The following is a 21,049-nucleotide window of genomic DNA, read 5'->3' on the forward strand; positions in this document are numbered from 1 at the left end:
CTCTTGCCCAGAAACCTTGGCAATGATCTCGTCCCTCCACTCTGATCTTACAAACATTTCTTTACATGACCCTGATATCAGCATGTTTTCAGACGGCAGTAGTTTTGTGTTTCAAGGGCAAAGGTATGCCGGTGCTGCGGTGACAACAGACCGTGAAGTTTTATGGCAACAGACCCTTCCCCCAGGAACTTCAGCCCAATGTGCAGAGCTCATCGCACTAACAAAAGCCCTAAAACTTGGAAGAAACAAGTCAGTTAACATTTATACAGACAGCCGCTATGCTTTTGCAACCGCGCATGTACACAGATCCATTTATCAAGAGCGTGGTCTCCTCACAGCAGAAGGCAAGGCCATCAAAAATAAAGCTGAAATTCTAGATCTTCTAGCAGCCATCTGGGAACCTGCAAGGCTGGCAATCATTCACTGCCCAGGACATCAAAAAGGCATCTCCCTAGAGGCAGTTGGAAACCGCCTGGCTGATGCAGCAGCCCGAGAAGCTGCCCTAACTAAAAGTGAAAGTGCCTTGGAGCTACCGATCTTGACAGAGCCCCTGCTTCCACTGGAGCCCAGTTACACTCCTAAAGATTTGGAGTGGATTTCCAGAAAAGGGGGAAGTAAGATGCCGGGACAAAAGTGGTTTCAGGATCCTGAAGGTAAGATCCTCTTACCCACGGCACTCGGGCGGCGCATGCTGGGTCAGCTCCACCAAGGGACTCATCTGAGAAAAACGAAGATGGCGGAATTAGTGCGGAAGAAGTTCAGGGCGCAAGGGCTGGGAAAAGAGATTGAAGAGGTGGTTGAAAGATGTGTAAGCTGCGCCCAAGTAAATCAGGGTGCAAATAGGAAGGTTTCAGAAGCTAAAAGAGATAGAAGAATTGAGCCAGGCCGCTTTTGGGAAGTAGATTTTACTGAGATTAAACCAGGGAAATACAGATATAAATACTTGCTTGTTTTTGTAGACACCATCTCTGGGTGGGTCGAGGCGTTCCCCACTGAATCAGAAATGGTTCAGGCGACAGTTAAGAAATCAGTAAAAGAAATAATCCCTAGATTCAGGCTGCCTCTGAGCATAGGATCAGACAATGGCCCAGCCTTCACGGCGCAGGTGTCCCAGGGTCTAGCCCGGGCATTGGGAATAGATTGGAAATTACATTGTGCATATAGACCCCGGAGGTTGGGTCAAGTAGAAAGGATGAATCGGACCCTAAAAGAGACCTTAACCAAATTGTCCCTTGAGACAGGCGAAAATTGGGTTGATGTCCTGCCTTTTGCCCTTTTGCGTGCGCGTTGTACTCCATTTGTCAAGGGATTTTCCCCTTATGAAATTTTATTTGGCAGACCTCCACCTATCCTGCCAAGGCTAGGAGACGATGTAATGGAACAGTTGGAACAGCACCATTTGTTAGCTTCGCTCATGGCCCTGCAACATGTACAGAAGGAAATAACCAGGGCCTTGAGAGAAGCCTTCGCTCATCCTCCTGTTCTTCCCTACCCCTTTCAACCAGGAGACTTAGTCTGGGTCAAAAGGCATGAGCCTAAAACCCTGGAGCCGCGCTGGAAAGAACCACACACCGTGATTCTGACTACACCCACGGCTGCGAAGGTAGATGGTGTCCGAACCTGGATTCATCACTCTCAGGTTAAGAAAAACTGCGTGAAGGCAGGAACAACCCAGACTGATACAGAACCAGATAACAAACAGCAATGGAAGGTTCAAAGGCATCCAGAAGATCCTTTAAAGCTAAGACTGATGCAGGAATAATAATTTTCTGGGTTTGTATGGTGATAAGTGTGGGGGACTGTATGGAATTGCATCCCCTATCTTTTTGGCCATACCAATGGGAACTCAGGGACACTGTCACGGGAAAGGTGATAGCATCTAATACCTCTTCCACTGTGCCTTGTTTTTTGTTTGATTTATGCGACTTGGTGGGGGACTCATGGGGGACTTTAGTTACTAATTATAAACACTCAACGGGCTTCGCTCCTCCAGTCCCCAAAAACCCGTATATGGTTACCTATGGATGTGGACACAGGGATCAAGAACAAAAATTGGCTAACATACCAGGGTTACACAGTTGCCCTGCAAATAGAAAGGTCGAATGTGAAGGAAAAGGCCAATACCATTGTGCAAAATGGGGTTGTGAAACACTGGCTCCCTGGCTGGCAGGACAGGGCCATGATCCCTTAATTACCCTCCTTAGAACTCCAGATCCCAAATGTAAGACTCAAGGAAAATGTAAGCCAACAAAAATGTTTAAAAAAGGTTTCTAGTTCCAGTACCTTTTCCTCTTCCTGGGACACTGGACACACTTGGGGTCTCAGGATGCATGCTTCAGGAGTTGACAAGGGCATTTCCTTTACTATATAACGGGTTAAAAGAAAAACTCCACTCAATCCGGTAGGGCCAAACAAGGATATGATTTTACACCCCCCACTCTTTCCGACTGTCCCTTCCCAACCTACCCCGCAATCGGGTGCCCCCACAAAGTTGGAATTACCAACTACAGGTCATATCCAGAACCTGTTCTCCCCTGAGATGCATTGGCTAGATGTAGTAGATTCTATGTATGCTTGGCTAAATTCATCTCACACCGAGATTGTACAAGATTGTTGGCTGTGTTTAAACCCTAAACCCCCATATTATGTGGGAGTGGATACAAATGCTAGCATTGGACAAGACATAGAAAAGCATGTTGTGAAATTGCTAAATCCAAGCACGACATTGTGCCCTTGGGGTTCACGACCAATTTTAACCCTAGGAGACCTCCAAGGGCAGGGTTGGTGTATAGTGTCCCAAGAATATAATTGGCAGAACTCCCCTTACAAAAACTCTTGTGCAGAAGTGTATATTCCAAGTAGTTCAGATACTGATAGCGCCCAAAATATAGCATGCCGAGCCCTTCCTGGAGCCTGGTTTGCTTGCTCATCAGGAATTACCCCCTGCATTGCAGCCGCATACTTTGGGGTCGGCACCCAAGAGATTTGTATCCTAGTTCATATTCTCCCACAAATATACCTATATAGCGGAGAAGCAGGGAGATAACACTTACGTCTATTTGAGGGACATTCCAGGGTAAAAAGGGAAGCACCAGTCCTCATTCCCTCCTAGTGGGACTGGGAATTGCGGGATCCACAGCTATTGGAACTGCTGGACTCATTGTGGGGGACCAAACTTTCAAAACTGTAAGCAAGCAAGTGGACCGAGACCTAGGCTACTCGGAAACTTCAATTTCTCAGCTAGAACACCAAGTAGACTCTTTAGCTGAGGTTGTATTACAAAACAGAAGAGGGCTTGATTTACTCTTCATGAAGGAAGGGGGCCTCTGCGTGGCTCTCAGAGAAACGTGCTGTTTTTATGCGAAAAATTCTGGAGTAATCCGAGACACTCTCAGTTTGGTCAGGGATAATCTTAGGGCCAGGGAACGTGCCAGGGAGGCCAGCAATAATTGGTATCAGAGTTTATTCTCTTGGTCCCCCTGGCTCACATCACTGCTTACGGCCATAGCTGGGCCACTGCTATTTTTACTTCTCAGGTTAACTATTGGCCCATGCATTATCAATTGGTTAGTACAATATGTCAAGAAGCGAGTTAGTGAAATAAAAATTATGATGATTAGGTCCAATTATATCCCCTTAGTTCCTAATGATGAATCAAGGGATTGATTCACTGACAAGAAAAGGGGGAAATGTAAGGGTTAAATTGCAGTGTAGGGCTAATACTTAGCTTGAAAGATAACAACTTTGTTCTGACACTGAAGGTCAAAAGATAACAACCTTGCTTTTACTCTTGTAAATCATACTTCATACTCTTGTGAATCAGGCTTTACCAATGAAGGAAACAAAACCTCAAAAAAGAGCATCAGAGACAAGGTCACGGAGATCCACTCGTTGCAACTTAGCGGCAGAAAGTCTAAAATAATCACCTCATTCGATAACTGTTTCTGACTCATCTGGCAACTGTTTCTAACTCATCTGGGAACTGTTTCTCTGTTCTGTTCCCAGATAATGATAAAACGATGTGATAGGCTTTAAAAACTCTGTACCCCGGCTGTTCAAGGCCACACTCTTATCAAGAGTGTTGGTCCCGATCAGTCGGCCTTGCCTCTCATTGTAATAAACTTTGTTGTGACTGTCACTGGTGCCCGTAGCATTCTGTTTCAGGAGTCGTGTGGATGCAACACCTTCCAGGAAAGTCACGTTGAGCTAACTGGCCCAGCTTCTCCCAGCTGGTCCTCACCCAGCCTCTCTACCTTGTGGTTCTAGAAACCTCTCACTTCAGTCCTGGAGGTGGTAAAAGCCCCCCATTCTTACTAGCCCCTGGGTGCTGGTCCCTCCTCTTGTAAGTAAACAGTCCATTTACTCGTCCTCCTCAAATCAGCCAGTGGAAAGATCCCTGCCAGAGCCTTGCCTGCTACAGCTCCCTTCACTCCCTGACTCTAACTGTCTTCCCAGGATGCCCCATTCCACGCCCCCTGCCCCCACTCCTATGCACACTCTCCGTGCATGGCCTCAAAGCCCACCCCATCTGTGGTTCTCTCTGCCAGCCCCTCCTCCGCTGCACTGGCTCTGCACACCAACACAGTCATCATCTCCTCAACCCTTGCTGGGCACCTTTATATACCACATAACGTGCACCGAGTACTCTGTTAGCTCTTCCCAGAAACTCTATAAGGCAACTGTAAGTATTGGCCCCATTTTGCGGATGAGGAAAAACCCTTGCTTTTCCAACTTCCGTGCTCACACACCAAGGTTCCCCAAGGACAGCATCTTCCCGACTCCTCTTGGTTTATCCAGTTCTTACCCATTCTTGGCAATTCCACTGCCCTCCCTCCAGAAGCCTTTCCATTCTAGCCTGACCACGGTGAACTTGCCTTCACGCACCCATTCCACATTCAGCTACTTTGCTCAGCTCTGAGGCATCCCTTTGGGGTTTTGCCATCACAGAGGCTGGGGGAGGATCAAAGAGACACAAAAGCCAGGCGGGGCCAGGTGTAGTCAGGGAATGCCTCTCTGGCCAAGCTGAGAGCTGACAGGCCAGCAAGAGGGAGCCACAGAAGGACTTAGGAAAAGAGTGTTCTGCAGAAGGAGCAGGACGTGCAAGGGCCCTGAGGCACTTACAAGATTACCTATAGCCCGCTGCTTCTCAATGGAGGTGGTGGGGGGGTGGGCAGCTTAGCCATGTCTGAAGACATTTCCAGTTATCACAAGTGTATGGGAGGAATTCTACTGGCATCTAATGGGTAGAAGCCAAGGATGCTGTCAAACTTCCCACAATGCACAAGACAAACCCCACTACAAAGAATTAGCCAGCCCAAATACCAATAGTCCCAAGTCTGAGAAACTGGTAAATGGTTTGCTGTAACAGCATCACCTGGGACCTTACTAGAGAAAAGATATTCCCTGGCTCTCCTCAGACCTGCTGAACAGACTTGGGGGGTGGGAAGAGGTGGTATAACGAGCCCCCGGGACTCCAAGCCTCTCAGTGTGACAACCACTGGTACAGCATTGGTTCTCAGCCCCCACTATGCATTGCAGTCACTCAGAAGCCTCTGCAACTCACGACAGCCAGCGTCTATCTCCAGGGCCCCGGAATAATGAGTCTAGGAGCCCAGACATGGTTATGCTTTGGAAGTCTCCAGTTGTCAGGGGTGAGAACCACTGAGCTAAGACAGAGAGATCAAACGGGGAGAAGAGGGACATCTATAAGGACCAGAGCAGCGAGGTCTTAAGTTACATGGTAAGGAGGGAGGACCATATGGGGAGGGCACGGGGGAGCCATGGATGGCTGTCAAGCAAGGTAATGGCTTTCCCAGATGGTTTAGACAGACCTCTGGTCTTGGGGAAAAGGCTGGACGGGACAGGCAGAGGCTGAGGTGGGGAGACCAGCGAGGGGAACTCAGAGCTGATGGTGGCCTGAATTGGACTGTGTCCCCCTAAAAGATATGTACAAGTTATAACCCCTGGTACCTGTGAATGTGACCTTATTTGGCAATAGGGCCTTGGCAGATGCCATCAAGTTAGGAAGTCATACAATGTTAAGGTGGACCCTAAATCCAAGGACCTTATAAAAAGAGAGAGGTTTGGAGGCATTCAGAGGTGCACACACGGGCACACACACAATACAGACAGCCATGTGAAGACAGAGGCAGTAACTGGGGCCATGTGTCTACAAGCCAGAGAACACCACGGATTTCCAGCGACCACCAGAAGCTCAGAAGAGGCAAGGAAGGATCCTTCCTTAGAGCCTGCGGGGGGAGTGTGGCCCTCCCAGCAGAAGTGGTCCAAATCCCACAACAAACCCCCCAAAGAGGGATCAGTCCCCAGACACACTCTCCTCCAGGCCAGCTGCTGGCCCCTGAGGGCAGCTGTGGGCCAAGCGCTGGTGCAAGGAAGCCCAGGTGCCAACACAGGCTGAGAGTGGAGGAGCATGTGGAGGGCTGGGAGGAGAGCCAGTGTGACACAGGCAGACCTGGAACCTGGTGGAAGAGATCACCTGTGTCCCAGAAGTGTGCAGACCTTCAGGAGACCGTGTCACCCATCCTCAAACTGGACAAGGATTCGCCAGCCTATCTGAGCTCTACCTATTGGGTGCCTCAGCCAGAGCAAAGCGTCCTCCCTCCTTTCCCCCTGAAGAGGCGGGGTTGAACTGATGAAGCCTGGGACAGACATGCCGAGGCATCACCCAGCCTCCATGTCCCCCCACCAGGGTCACTGCAGTGACCTTCTAACTGGTCTCCTGCTTCTGCCCTTGATCCCCCTCGAGTGAATTCTTCACACAACAGTCAGAGTGACCTTTTCAAAATAGAAGCCTGATCTTGTCACTCCTCTACTCAGGATACCCCCCACACACACACACACATGAACACAAAGCTGCCATCCCTTCAAAAGCAAAGTCTTTACGACATCCCACAGTGTTGTGCACGATCCAGATTCATGTTAACTTGTTGACCTCACTTTCCCCTCCCACTCACTGCTCCAGACACGCTGACTTTCTTGCTGTTTCTTAAACAGACATGTGCCTGCCTCAGGGCCTTTGCATGTGCTGTTCACACTGCCTGAAAGGCCTTTCCTAAAGATACTGGGGAATATCACCCCCTCAACTTCTTCAAGTCTTTGTTTGAATGGCATCTCTCCTGAGGTTCACTTGACCTCCCTTGCTGAAAAGTGTAACTCACTTCCTTTATCACCTTGCTGCTTTGTTTTGTTTTGTTAGAGAGTAATTGCACATGTGAAAAGGGGAGGGGCAGAGGGAGAGAAAGAGAGAGAATCCCAAGCTGGCTCCACACCCAGCGTGGAGCCGAATGGAAGGATCAGTTTCCTGAGATCATGACCTGAGACAAAATCAAGACGCTTAATGGAACGAGCCACCCAGGCTGCCACTCTTTTTTAAGTAGGTGGCTTTACCTCCTGACCTTCTGTATTATTGGTTTTCTATGTTTCATGTTTCTCACCGCTCACTGGAAAAAGCCTGCCCTGCGGGCAGGGCTTTGGTCACTGACCTGTCCTCAGTTTGTAGTACAGTGCCTGGCACATAGCAATACCCAGTGGAGTCCACTGATTGAATGAATGATCAAACCCTCCACTTACTGAGCAATCACAGCATGCCAGGCCCTGAGCTAAGAGCTCCACATCACTGTCCCACTTGACTCTTCAAATGCCAGATGGACAGTGCAGGAAAGCCACCACATCCTTCATACGCTAGAGATGAGGAGACCAAAGCTCAGGCAGGGGAGGTGACTTACCTAAGGTCCCTCACCTGGCTACGGTGAGGCCACCACCTGCACCAACTGGAAACAGGGCATAAGAACAGGTGAGTCTAGCCTTTTTATTCACCTAGCTAAGTGCTGGAGCAAATTCTGAGCTCAGATCTGTTTCATCTCATGTAATTAACAAGGGTTAGTTGAGCACCTACTATGTGCTAGGACATGTACTGGGGATTCAGTGTGAGATGGAGTCCATTCTGTTTGGAACTAACAGCCTTATGGGGTGGGATGCTGTTCCCTAGATGTCCCGTGTGGGATGATGATGATGATGTTGATGGCGGTGACGGCAATAGCTAACCGTCATTGAGCACTTACTATCTGTCCAGCCCCCCATGAGTGATTTATCTACACTTCCTTAATCATCCCAGCCCCCCTTTGAAGTGAGAACTATATTATCCCTACTGAACAGAGGAAACTGAGGCCAGAGAGGGTTAGGGTCTTGTCCAAGGCCACACAGCTAGTAAGTGGGAGTGGAAGCCAGGAATCCCATCCAGGCAGTCTGACTGCAGGATCCACCCCCCACCAAGTCCCTGCCTTTCCCTGAGGTGTGTGGGTGAGTGAACAAAGCGCAAGGTCCAACCCACTGCAAAGTTATTTGCAGTGATAAATAACACGTGTAACAGAAGTTTAAACAAATCGTTAGTGGAGGATTTACGTGGCAAAGGCTGGGGGCAATGCCCTGTGACGAGTACTTGTAGCTGTTAGCACTCTGCAAAATGACAGCATCGCTGCCCGCTGCAGCCTGCAGCTCTCTCCCATGAGCATCTGCAGCCCCTGCGCACCTGGATGCCAACAGACACTGGCTCTGGGGCCCCGGACACCATGTCCCCAGAAGGACTATCATGGGCCCAGCCAAGGGGTAGGAGGAGGCTGTGAGTCCCCTCAGGACAGTGCCAACCAAATGTTTAGGTGGTGGGTGGGGACGAGAGTGCACAGGACTCTGAAAGACCACAGGATTCCTTCACTCGCTGATCCAGCATTTATTGAGCACCTACTGTGTGCTAGGCTATGGAATCTAGTATGAGCAAAGCAAGCGGAGTTGTTGCCCTTATGGAGCTGATAGCCTAGTAGAGGTGATGAGATTAAAAGCTAACCGTGGATGAGTGTCTGACTTCAGCTCAGGTCATGATCTCACGTTCGTGGGTTTGAGCCCCGCATCAGGCTCTGTGCTGGCAGCTCAGATCCTGGAGGCTGCTTCAGATTCTGTGTCTCCCTCTCTCTGCCCCTCCCTTGCTCTCACTCTGTCTCTCCCTGTCTCTCAAATAATAAAGTAAAATGTTAAAAATGTGAAATAAAGTAAACTCTAACCATGGAAAAAGGAGAGGCACACTACTGCATGAGCACATGTAATGAATGGACCTGACTCTGACCAAGGGAGACATGTGGGGGAGGGGAGAAATTTGCGTGAAGAAGCAATGCTTGATCTGAGGTTGAAGACAGCAGAAGACAAAAACCCTCTGAAGTAGGCAAAGGGAATAGCATATGCAAAGTCCCTGTGGCAGGATAAAGTTGGCAAGAGATGGCTTGGAGGCCTGAGTCTCAATGATGGAGGGACGAGAAGGTAGAGAGATGGGTTTGGAGAGGTAGGTAGGGGTAAATCTCATGACGTTTTGTGGATCCTGCTACACATTAGCCCTAAATACGGTGGAAAGGGCAAGATATGCACTAACATGGTCAGATCTGCACTTTCTACAATACCTCTGCTATGGAGTGGGGTGTGGCCAGAACGGACTTGAGAAAACCATTAAGGAGACTCTTGTGGTCATCATGTTATGCCCAGAATTCCTGATCCCCAAAGACCACCAGGGAGCCGAGTCTGATGCAAAAGCAACGAGCCTTTATTAGAGCTAGCTCGAGCTCAATCCCCTACCTGCACTGACGCAGCGGTGAGATGCCGAGAGAGTCAGCGAGTTTCAAAAGCACGAAGATTTTATAGGGGTCTAGGGGCAGTTAGTGAAGTAATGGCTGTGGCCTCAGCCCATTGGCTGGGGAAGGGTCGTGACCTCAGCCAATTGGCTGGGGAAGGGTTGGAGTCCCGTTACCCAGGTTGCTGGGAGTGTTTTGATTGTGAAGTTTGAATGGGTGAGTGGGAGGTTACTCAAGGGGGAGGAGGCATGGTCTGAGGTTTCTGCGGTTTTCCAGAAAAGGCGGCCACGTCGTTGACATAGTCACTCAAGATGGAGGACACAGAACAAGATGGAGTGGCCAGTGCAGGTCCACTCTTTCATTCCCCCCTTGTCATAAAGCTTGCAGACCCAGTCATGGGACTGGCTGGATTTCTATTTTGTCCTCTTCTGTTATTAGGGGCTTCCACTAAGCATGAAGGACCATTAGTTGCACGGCCCCCACTCGGTCCCTGACAAACCGGACCAGTCTGTTGATGATACAGGGTCCGAGGATTACTAGTAGGAGCAGGATGGGGAGGGGTCCGGCAAGGGCCGAGATGAGGGTAGTTAACCAGGGAGACCAGTTGAACAAAGACTCGTACCAGGACTGAGATTGTTCTCTCTCTAACTTTTGTTTCTGCAGCCCTTCCCTTATGAGGGCCATAGATTCTTTTACGACCCCCGAGTGATCAACATAGAAGCAACATTCTTCCCCTAGGGCTGCACATAGTACTCCTTGCTACAGGAATAATAAGTTTACTCCTCTTCTGTTTTGGAGTGCTACTTCTGATAAGGAAGTAAGGGATTCCTGTAAATGAGAAATTGATTTTTCAATCTTTCTATGTCTAAGTCAATGGCTGCCCTTAGGGTTCCGTAGTTTTTGTCCCAGATGACGAGTGAGGATATTCCGGTCCCCGCTCCCGCTAATCCCAATCCCAAGAACACAGCCAGAGTTAGGGTTGTAATAGTCTCTCTTTACTTTGGGGGTTAGCAGAGCCTAACCTGTTAAGCATTTCTCCCCCTGAATGGTACACTAACTTGGGGATCAACTGCACGACTATGCAGAAGCTTTCCTTCAAGGAGTTAAGGACCTGGGAGTGGACGCAGGGAGTGAGGCCGCTGGAACATGCCCACCATGCATTTTTAGGGGGAAGTAGATACACTGTCTCCCTGGGGACTGTTAGGGTTTCACTACAGAGATGTGACTGCCTGGGGGGCACGTGGCCTGTACAAGTGCCTTGCCCTGTTACCGCCTGGAGGGTTAATCTTGCAGTAGCCTGCTGCCATCTGCAGGAGCTAGAGTTGGAGGCTGTTGTATAATTGCCCCATAATATGGGGGCCGGACATCTAGATAGAGCCAACAGGACTTGGTCAGGTCAACACTAAACAGTGTTTAGTACCTGGTATGCTCCCACAACCATGCTCCACAGGAGGTCTGCATCAGATAGTAAGTTGTGACCCGGGGCAGGGGATGCGGGTGACACTCTGGTAGGGACAGGGGATGTGGAGGGCCGTGTGGCTGGGGCCTGGGTGCTTCTGGGCGTGGCCGTCTGGGCGGAAGCAGGTCGGGGAACTAGCACTTGGTTGGGTCCTACCCTTGTGGGGGACTGCTGGGTAAGGGGAGTTGCTTGCATTCAGAGGGTAAATAACACTCCCTTGTCCTTGGCTCCCAGCCTAACCCGGTCGTATATCCTGAGTCCCCAGGTCTTTCCACTCTCCCATCCTGTTGTTTCTTTACCTTGGCTTGTAAAGGATATAACTATGGGATTACCGCGCCCCCAGACATATGGTGGTCAGGGGCCACTAGGCCGCTTTACCACCATGAGATCTCCGGTGCGTGGTGGGGTGCACCAGATGTACCCCATCGAGACACATGACCAGGAGGTGCAAAAGTAGTTAGCCACGTTCCCGCATGTGCTCGAGCGAGAGTGGCCAGGGCAGACATAGAAATAAAGGTTCTGCGCATGGAATCTGGGGGCATATGGTGACAAGGGGGACAGAGTTTGGAGGTCTACGCAAAGTTCTGGGAACCAAGTGTCCCTGGGGTGGCTCTGGGATGTCTGATTAAGTATTGTCCCCGAGCTGGTGTCTATGATCTGCCAGGTGATGTTTTGGGGGGCGTGGGGACTCCTGGCAGCATGAGCAATGACAAGCAGAGTTAACAGAGTTACCAATATTAGGTGGGTCAAATGCGCTGTAGCTTGAGCTTGAGCAGGTTGTGTTGGTCCCGACTGATGGCCCATCGCGTGACGAAGTCCTTCCGGATCGAGGAGGGATCCACTGGCCAAACGTGGGTGTGATGGGCCCAGGTCACGATGCTGTCTACTTTGAGAGTGGTGGGGGTTGTCAGCACCACGATGTAGGGTCCCTTCCAGCGCGGCTCAAGGGTCTCTCGGTGGTGCCTCTTGACGTAGACCCAGTCTCCCGGCCTGTACTGATGAGGTGTTGGGGCCGGGCCAGCCTCGTAGATGGCACGGAGGCATGGCCAAATGTCCTTGTGTGCCCTCTGGAGCCCTCTCAAGGAAATAAAAGGTTCTTGATCTTCAAACTCAGCAAGAAGTTCAGCTCGAAGGTTGGGAATAATAGCGGTGGCCTGCCAAACATCATCTCGTAGGGAGAAAAAACCCAAGGTGTAAGGAGTGTTCCTAACCCGGTAAAGGGCTTACGGTAGGAGAGTCATCCAGTCCCCGCCAGTCTCCATGGTTAATTTGGTAAGGGTCTCTTTTAGGGTTCTATTCACTCTTTCTACCTGTCCTGAGCTCTGGGGCCTATAAGCACAATGCAATTTCCACTTTGCCCCCACAGCCTTGGCTACTGCCTGCGTTACCTGCGAGGTAAAAGCTGGTCCATTGTCTGATCCTATCACGGCAGGAAAACCATACCTGGGTAAGATGTCTTCTAGTAGCTTCTTAGCCACCATCTGAGCCGTTTCATGCTTGGTTGGGTATGCCTCCACCCAGCCAGAGAAGCTCTCTGTAAATACTAAAAGATGTTTATAACCATACTTTCCTGGTTTGACTTCAGTGAAGTCGACTTCCCATTGGGCTCCCGGTCTGGTGCCTCTGAGCCTGGTTCCTTTTTTATTTGATGTGGCTCTCGCATTGGTGAGTTGGCAGGTCTTGCAGGCAGATACAACTTGCTCTATTTTGGTGTCCTGTTGGTGAATCTTGATTCTGGCATGTCGGATTAAGTCTTTTAATTTTTGGACCCCCCTATGAGTAGACCGATGCGTGTGCTCTAATACTGAGACTCCGAGCCAGTCTGGCAGCACGAGCTCCTTGTTAGGTGTATACCACCATCCCTTTATCTCCTGGGCCATGGGGAGTTTCTTGATCTGCTGTAACTCCTCCTGGGAGTATTTGGGCTGGTCTGGTAAAACTGGGTCTCCTGGGTCCGGTAGTTGTATGGTCATGGTGGGGACTGAAGTAAGGGCTACTGCCTTGCCTGCCTGGTCAGCCTTTTGATAACCTCTAGCTAGCGGGTTATCAGCTTTCTGGTGCCCTTGGCAGTGGATAATGGCTAGCTTGGCAGGAAGCCATAAGGCCGTAAGCAGGTTAAGTATCTCCTGCTTATTTTTTATAGTCCGTCCTTCTGCCGTCAGTAACCCCCTCTCCTGATAAGTTGCCCCATGAATATGAGCTGTGGCAAATGCATAACGGCTGTCTGTGTAGATGTTAAGCCATTTTCCAGCTCCCAGCATCAGCGCCTTGGTGAGGGCTATGAGCTCTGCTCGCTGGGCTGACGTTCCGGAGGGTAGAGCCTCCGCCCATACGGTGTCCATTTCGGTTACCACCGCTGCACCCGCATACCTGTGTCCGTCCCGCATAAAGCTGCTGCCATCAGTGAACCAAGTAGCCTCGGCATCGGGGAGGGGCCGGTCGGTCAGGTCCGTCCGGAATCCATGTACTTGTTCCAGGGTTCCCGCACAGTCATGTAGTGGAGCACCTAGGTCAGGGTCGGGCAGCAGGGTTGCAGGATTGAGGGCTGCACTGGGGTGGAACCGCACTCGTGGAGGGCTGAGTAGGAGGCTCTGATAATGAGTCATAGGTGTATTGCTCATCCATCTATCCGGAGGCTGTTTCAGGACCCCTTCAATGGCGTGTGGGGTCGTGATCCAGATCTCCTGTCCTAGGGTCAGTTTGTCTGCGTCCTTGACTAGGAGTGCTGTCGCCGCAATAATTCTTAGGCATGGCGGCCAGGCGGCAGCCACTGGGTCTAGCTTCTTGGACAGGTAAGCCACCGGGCGGTTCCAGGGGCCTAAGGCTTGAGTTAGAACCCCTTTTGCTATTCCCTTGTGTTCATCTACAAAGACATGGAAGGGCCTCGTAATGTCTGGTAGGCCCAGGGCTGGGGCACTTAGGAGGGCCTTTTTTAACTGATTAAAGGCAGTTTCTTCTTTTTCAGCCCACTTAAGTGTTTTCCCCTCTTTGGTAGCTTCATATAGGGGCCTGGCGATCTCAGCAAAACCCAGAACCCAGAGGCGACAGTAGCCGGCCGATCCTAGGAATTCCCTTATTTCTCTTCAGGAGGTGGGAGTAGGGATCTTCAGGACAGTTTCTTTTCTGGCATCTGATAACCGCCACTGTCCGCCTTCCAGGATGTATCCCAGGTAACTTACCCTCTCCCTGCATATCTGAGCCTTCTTCACAGATGCCCGGTACCCCAAGGCCCCCAGGGTAGCCAGCAGGTCCTGGGTCCCTCACTCACAGTCCTTGGCTGTGTCGGCAGCAATCAGGATGTCATCTACATACTGTAGAAGGGCGAGGCCAGGGCGCTCCCTTCTGTACTCACCCAGGTCCTTGTGTAGTGCCTCATCGAAGATGGTGGGTGAATTTTTGAATCCCAGAGGTAGCCGTGTCCAGGTGAGTTGCCCGCTGTCGCCCTCCTCCGGATCACGCCACTCAAAGGCGAACAAGGGTTGGCTCTGCGGTGCCAGCGGCAGACTGAAGAAGGCGTCCTTTAAATCTAGTACAGTATACCAGACCCTGGAGGGCGCCTAGGAGCTCAAGAGAGTATATGGGTTGGGAACAGTTGGGTCTATGTCCGTGACCCTCTTATTTACTTCCCAGAGGTCTTTAACCGGTCGGTAGTCATTTGTGTGAGGCTTTTTGACTGGCAGTAGGGGGGTGTTCTAGGCAGACTGGCAAGGAACTAGTACCCCTAAGCTTCGTAGTCTCCGGATGTGTGGTTGGATCCCCTTCCAGGCCTCCTGACACATGGGGTATTGTTTGATCCTTACCTGACCTTCTCCTGGCTTGAGCTCTACCAGGACCGCGGTCCTGTGAGCGGCTAGTCCTATCAACCACCCCCCCCCTCCCCCCGTCTCAGCCCAAACCGAGGAGAATCCTTGTAGCCATCTGTCTATATTATCCTCTCTCGGGAGCGCCTCCTGGTGGAGGTGGTATCCATCCTCCAGTTTCATGGTCAGGACCTGGATGGGGTGGCCCTTGCCATTGAGGACCTGAGCTCCCCCCCTCCTCTTGTCTGAAAGTTATCTGAGCTCCAATCTTGGTCAGTAAGTCCCGTCCTAACAGCGGGTAGGGGCATTCCGGTATTACCATAAAGGAGTGGGATACCCGGCCCATCCCCAAATCTACCATTCTTCAGGTACTCCATGAATACTGGCTCATACCAGTTGCCCCTTGTACCCAGGACTTCTTGCTGGCTAGCTTTCCTTGTGGGGTACGGAGGTCCGAATGTTGTGCTCCAGTGTCAACGAGGAAGTCAACAGGGGTCCCCTCCACTTTAAGAGTTACCCTGGGTAGAAGAACAGAGTCTCTGGAGCCAAGCGCAGACTAGAGGCCCACTGAAGAGGGGCCCCTCCCGAAGTGGATCTCTGAAGGAAAAGCGAGCTGAGCCTGCCCCTCCCGCCCCTGTGCACCTTTGCCGATCCACCCCAGCTAATACGTCAGATCCTCAGCACCACAAGCCTGGCAGTGTGCAAGTAGCCCAGATGGGCCACACCACCCCACAGTGCATCCCGCCCCTAGGAGAGGGGAAGAGAAGGTACACACCAGTCTGACTGTGGCCCCAATGGTGGGCTGGGAGTAGACATCAGGTCTCACTGCGGCCCCATCCACCAACGCGAGTTATTCAAGACAGCACAGGGGAAGTGCCCTGCAGTTCCGCACCACTCCAGGGACGATCCAAAATGACGAAACGGAAGAATTCCCCTCAGAAAAACATCCAGGAAATAACAACAGCTAACAAACTGACCAAAAATGACTTAAACAATATAACAGAAAGTGAATTTAGAGTAATACTCATAAAATTAATCGCTGGGCTTGAAAACAGTATGAAGGACAGCAGAGAATCTCTTGCTACAGAGATCAAGGGACTAAGGAACAGCCAGGAGGAGCTAAAAAATGCTATCAATGAGTTGCAAAATAAAATGGAAACAACTATAGCTCGGATTGAAGAGGCAGAGGAGAGAATAGGTGAACTAGAAGATAAAATTATGGAAAAAGAAGAATCTGAGAAAAAGAGATAAAAAAATCCAGGAGTACGAGGGGAAAATTAGAGAACTAAGTGATGCACTAAAGAGAAATAATATACGCATAATTGGTATTCCAGAGGAGGAAGAGAGAGGGAAAGGTGCTGAAGGGGTACTTGAAGAAATAATAGCTGAGAAGTTCCCAGATCTGGGGAAGGAAAAAGGCATTGAAATCCAAGAGGCACAGAGAACTCCCTTCAGACGTAATTTGAATCGATCTTCTGCACGACATATCATAGTGAAACTGGCAAAATACAAGGATAAAGAGAAAATTCTGAAAGAAGCTAGAGATAAACGTGCTCAAACATATAAAGGGAGACCTGTAAGACTCATGACCGATCTCTCTACTGAAACTTGACAGGCCAGAAAGGAATGGCCAAAATGGCATCACATTTTCTTCAATGTGATGAACAGAAAAAAAATACGCAGCCGAGAATCCTTTATCCCGCAAGTCTGTCATTTAGAATAGAAGGAGAGAGAAAGGCTTTCCCAAACAAACAAAAACTGAAGGAATTTGTCACCACTAAACCAAGCCTACAAGAGATCCTAAGGGGGATCCTGTGAGACAAAGTACCGGAGACATCGCTACAAGCATGAAACCTACGGACATCACAATGACTCTAAACCCATATCTTTCAATAACAACACTGAATGTAAATGGACTAAATGCACAAACCAAAAGACATAGGGTATCAGAATGGATAAAAAAAACAAGACCCATCTATTTGCTGTCTACAAGAGACTCATTTTAGACCTGAGGACACCTTCAGATTGAGTCTGAGGGGATGGAGAACTATTTATCATGCCACTGGAAGTCAAAAGATAGCTGGAGTAGCCATACTTCTATCAGACAAACTAGACTTTAAATTAAAGGCTGTAACAAGAGATGAAGAAGGGCATTATATAATAATCACAGGGTCTGTCCATCAGGAAGAGCTAACAATTATAAATGTCTATGCGCCGAATACAGGAGCCCCCAAATATATAAAACAATTACTCACAAACATAAGCAACCTTATTGATAAGAATGTGGTAATTGCAGGGGACTTTAACACTCCACTTACAGAAATGGATAGATCATCTAGACACACGGTCAATAAAGAAACAAGGTCCCTGAATGATACATTGGATCAGATGGACTTGACAGATATATTTAGAACTCTGCATCCCAAACCAACAGAATATACTTTTTTCTCGAGTGCACATGGAACATTCTCCAAGATAGATCACATACTGTGTCACAAACAGCCCTTCATAAGTATACAAGAATTGAATTTATACCATGCATACTTTCAGACCACAATGCTATGAAGCTTGAAATCAAACACAGGAAAAAGTCTGGAAAGCCTCCAAAAGCGTGGAGGTTAAAGAACACCCTACTAAAGAATGAATGGATCAACCAGGCAATTAGAGAAGAAATTTAAAAAAAATATGGAAACAAATGAAAATGAAAATGAAAATACAACAATCCAAACGCTTTGGGATGCAGCGAAGGCAGTCCTGAGAGGAAATACATTGCAATCCAGGACTATCTGGAATAAACAAACAAGAAAAATCCCAAATACAAAACCTAACAGCACACCTAAAGGAAATAGAAGCAGAACAGCAAAGACAGCCTAAATCCAGCATAAGAAGAGAAATAATAAAGATCAGAGCAGAAATAAACAATATAGAATCTAAAAAAACTGTAGAGCAGATCAACAAAACCAAGAGTTGGTTTTTAGAAAAAATAAACAAAATTGATAAACCTCTAGCCAGGCTTCTCAAAAAGAAAAGGGAGATGACCCAAATAGATAAGATCATGAATGAAAATGGAATTATTACAATCAATCCCTCAGAGATACAAGCAATTATCAGGGAATACTATGAAAATTTATATGCCAACAAACTGGACAACCTGGAAGAAATGGACAAATTCCTAAACACACACATCCTTCCAAAACTCAATCAGGAGGAAATAGAAAGCTTGAACAGATCCATGACCAGTGAAGAAATTGAATCAGTCATCAAAAGTCTCCCAACAAATAAGAGTCCAGGACCAGGTGGCTTCCCTGGGGAGTTCTACCAGACGTTTAAAGCAGAGATAATACCTATCCTTCTCAAGCTATTCCAAGAAATAGAAAGGGAAGGAAAACTTCCAGACTCATTCTATGAAGCCAGTATTACTTTGATTCCTAAACCAGACAGAGACCCAGTAAAAAAAGAGAACTACAGGCCAATATCCCTGATGAATATGGATGCAAAAATTCTCAGTAAGATACTAGCAAATCGAATTCAACAGCATATAAAAAGAATTATTCACCATGACCAAGTGGGATTCATTCCTGGGCTGCAGGGCTGGTTCAATATTTGCAAATCAATCAATGTGATACATCACATTAATAAAAGAAAATATAAGATCCATATGATCCTGTCAATCGGTGCAGAAAAGTCCTTTGACACTATTCAGCACCTTTCTTAATAAAAACCCTCGAGAAAGTCGGGATAGAAGGAACATACTTAAAGATCATAAAAGCCATTTATGTAAAGCCCACAGCTAACATCATCCTCAATGGGGAAAAACGGAGAGCTTTTTCCCTGATATCAGGCACACGACAGGGATGCCCACTCTCACCGCTGTTGTTTAACATAGTGTTGGAAGTTCTAGCATCAGCAATCAGACAACAAAAGGAAATCAAAGGCATCAAAATTGCAAAGATGAAGTTAAGCTTTCACTTTTTGCAGATGACATGATATTATACATGGAAAATCCGATAGACTCCACCAGAAGTCTGCTAGAACTGACACATGAATTTAGCAAAGTTGCAGGATACAAAATCAATGTACAGAAATCAGTTGCATTCTTATACACTAATAATGAAGCAAGAGAAAGACAGAGGAAGAAATTGATCCCATTCACAATTTCACCAAGAAGCATAAAATACTTAGTAATAAATCTAACCAAAGATGTAAAAGATCTGTATGCTGAAAACTATAGAAAGCTTATGAAGGAAATCGAAGAAGATACAAAGAAATGGAAAAACATTCTGTGCTCATGGGTTGGAAGAATAAATATTGTCAAAATGTCAATACTACCCAAAGCTATCTACACATTCAATGCAATCCCAATCAAAATTGCACCAGCATTCTTCTCGAAACTAGAACAAGCATTCCTAAAATTCATATGGAACCACAAAAGGCCCTGAATAGCCAAAGTAATTTTGAAGAAGAAGACCAAAGCAGGAGGCATCACAACCCCAGACTTTAGCCTCTACTACAAAGTTGTAATCATCAAGACAGCATGGTATTGGCACAAAAACAGACACATAGACCAATGGAATAGAATAGAAACCCCAGAACTAGACCCACAAACGTATGGCCAACTAATCTTTGACAAAGCAGGAAAGAACATCCAATGGAAAAAAGACAGTCTCTTTAACAAATGGTGCTGGGAAAACTGGAAAGCAACATGCAGAAGATTGAAAGTAGACCACTTTCTCACACCATTCACAAAAATAAACGCAAAATGGATAAAGGACCTGAATGTGAGACAGGAAACCATCAAAACCCTAGAGGAGAAAGCAGGAAACGACCTCTCTGACCCCAGCCGTAGCAATTTCTTACTTGACACATCCCCAAAGGCAAGGGAATTAAAAGCAAAAATGAACTACTGGGACATTATGAAGATAAAAAGCTTCTGCACAGCAAAGGAAACAACCAACAAAACTAAAAGGCAACCAACTTTAATGGGAAAAGATATTTGCAAATGACATATCGGACAAAGGGCTAGTATCCAAACTCTATAAAGAGTTCACCAAACTCCACACCTGAAAAACAAATAACCCAGTGAAGAAATGGGCAGAAAACATGAATAGACACTTCTCTAAAGAAGACATCCGGATGGCCAACAGGCACATGAAAAGATGCTCAATGTCGCTCCTCATCAGGGAAATACAAGTCAAAACCACACTCAGATATCACCTCAAGCCAGTGAGAGTGGCCAACATGAACAAATCAGGAGACTATAGATGCTGGAGAGGATGAGGAGAAACGGGAATCCTCTTGCACTGTTGGTGGGAATGCAAACTCGTACAGCCACTCTGGAAAACAGTGTGGAGATTCCTCAAAAATTAAAAATAGACCTACCCTATGACCCACCAATAGCACTGCTAGAAATTTACCCAAGGTATACAGGGGTACTGATGCATAGGGGTACTTTTACCCCAATGTTTATAGCAGCACTCTCAACAATAGCTAAATTATGGAAAGAGTCTAAATGTCCATCAACGGATGAATGGATAAAGAAACTGTGGTTTATATACACAATGAAGTACTACGTGGCAATGAGAAAGAACGAAATATGGCCCTTCGTAGCAACATGGATGGAACTGGAGAGTGTTATGCTAAGTGAAATAAGCCATACAGAGAAAGACAGATACCATATGGTTTCACTCTTATGTGAATCCTGAGAAACTTAACAGAAACCCATGCGGGAGGGGAAGGAAAAAAAAGAGGTTAGAGTGGAAGAGAGCCAAAGCATAAGAGACTCCAAAAAACTGAGAACAAACTGAGGGTTGATGGGGGGTGGGAGGGAGGGGAGGGTGGGTGATGGGTATTGAGGAGGGCACCTTTTGGGATGAGCACTGGGTGTTGTATGGAAACCAATGTGACAATAAACTTCATATATTGAAAAAAATAAAATAAAATAAAATGAAAAAAAAGAGTTACCCTGGGCTCAGGGAGAGGGTCCGAACGCCAACTCCCTAATCACTCAGTTCCTCTTGCTGTACGACTTTTACTTGATCAGTCTTGCTTCCCTTCCCGATGGCCTTTTTCGGACAATCTCGGGCCCAATGCCCTATCTCCTTGCAGTATGCGTACTGATCTTTCTGCAGCCTCTGCTTCCCGCCCCACCCCCCTCCTTG

General features: G+C 48.0%; 1 protein-coding gene across 1 annotated transcript; it reads left to right on the forward strand.

Annotated features, from left to right (window-relative positions):
• Positions 1 to 82: 82 nt before the first annotated feature.
• On the forward strand, positions 83 to 8,063 carry LOC128773797 (uncharacterized). The gene is made up of 5 exons (XM_053891389.1): positions 83 to 653; positions 1,506 to 1,603; positions 6,349 to 6,591; positions 7,665 to 7,768; positions 8,009 to 8,063. The coding sequence occupies exons 1-5, from the start codon at positions 83 to 85 to the stop codon at positions 8,061 to 8,063; spliced, it is 1,071 nt and encodes a 356-aa protein (XP_053747364.1).
• Positions 8,064 to 21,049: the final 12,986 nt, after the last annotated feature.

The sequence above is a fragment of the Panthera pardus genome, unplaced genomic scaffold, assembly GCF_024362965.1.
Source record: "Panthera pardus isolate Hobbes unplaced genomic scaffold, ASM2436296v1 HiC_scaffold_27, whole genome shotgun sequence".
NCBI lineage: Eukaryota > Metazoa > Chordata > Mammalia > Carnivora > Felidae > Panthera > Panthera pardus.

Excerpts from the sequence above, each read along its gene's own strand:
- LOC128773797 (XM_053891389.1), top strand. The coding sequence starts at position 83 with ATGTTTTCAGACGGCAGTAGTTTTGTGTTTCAAGGGCAAAGGTATGCC. Across the intron at positions 6,592-7,664 it reads ATCTGAGCTCTACCTATTGG|ATGGACAGTGCAGGAAAGCC; the intron begins GTGCCTCAGCCA and ends TTCAAATGCCAG. Across the intron at positions 7,769-8,008 it reads AGGTCCCTCACCTGGCTACG|ATGTCCCGTGTGGGATGATG; the intron begins GTGAGGCCACCA and ends GCTGTTCCCTAG.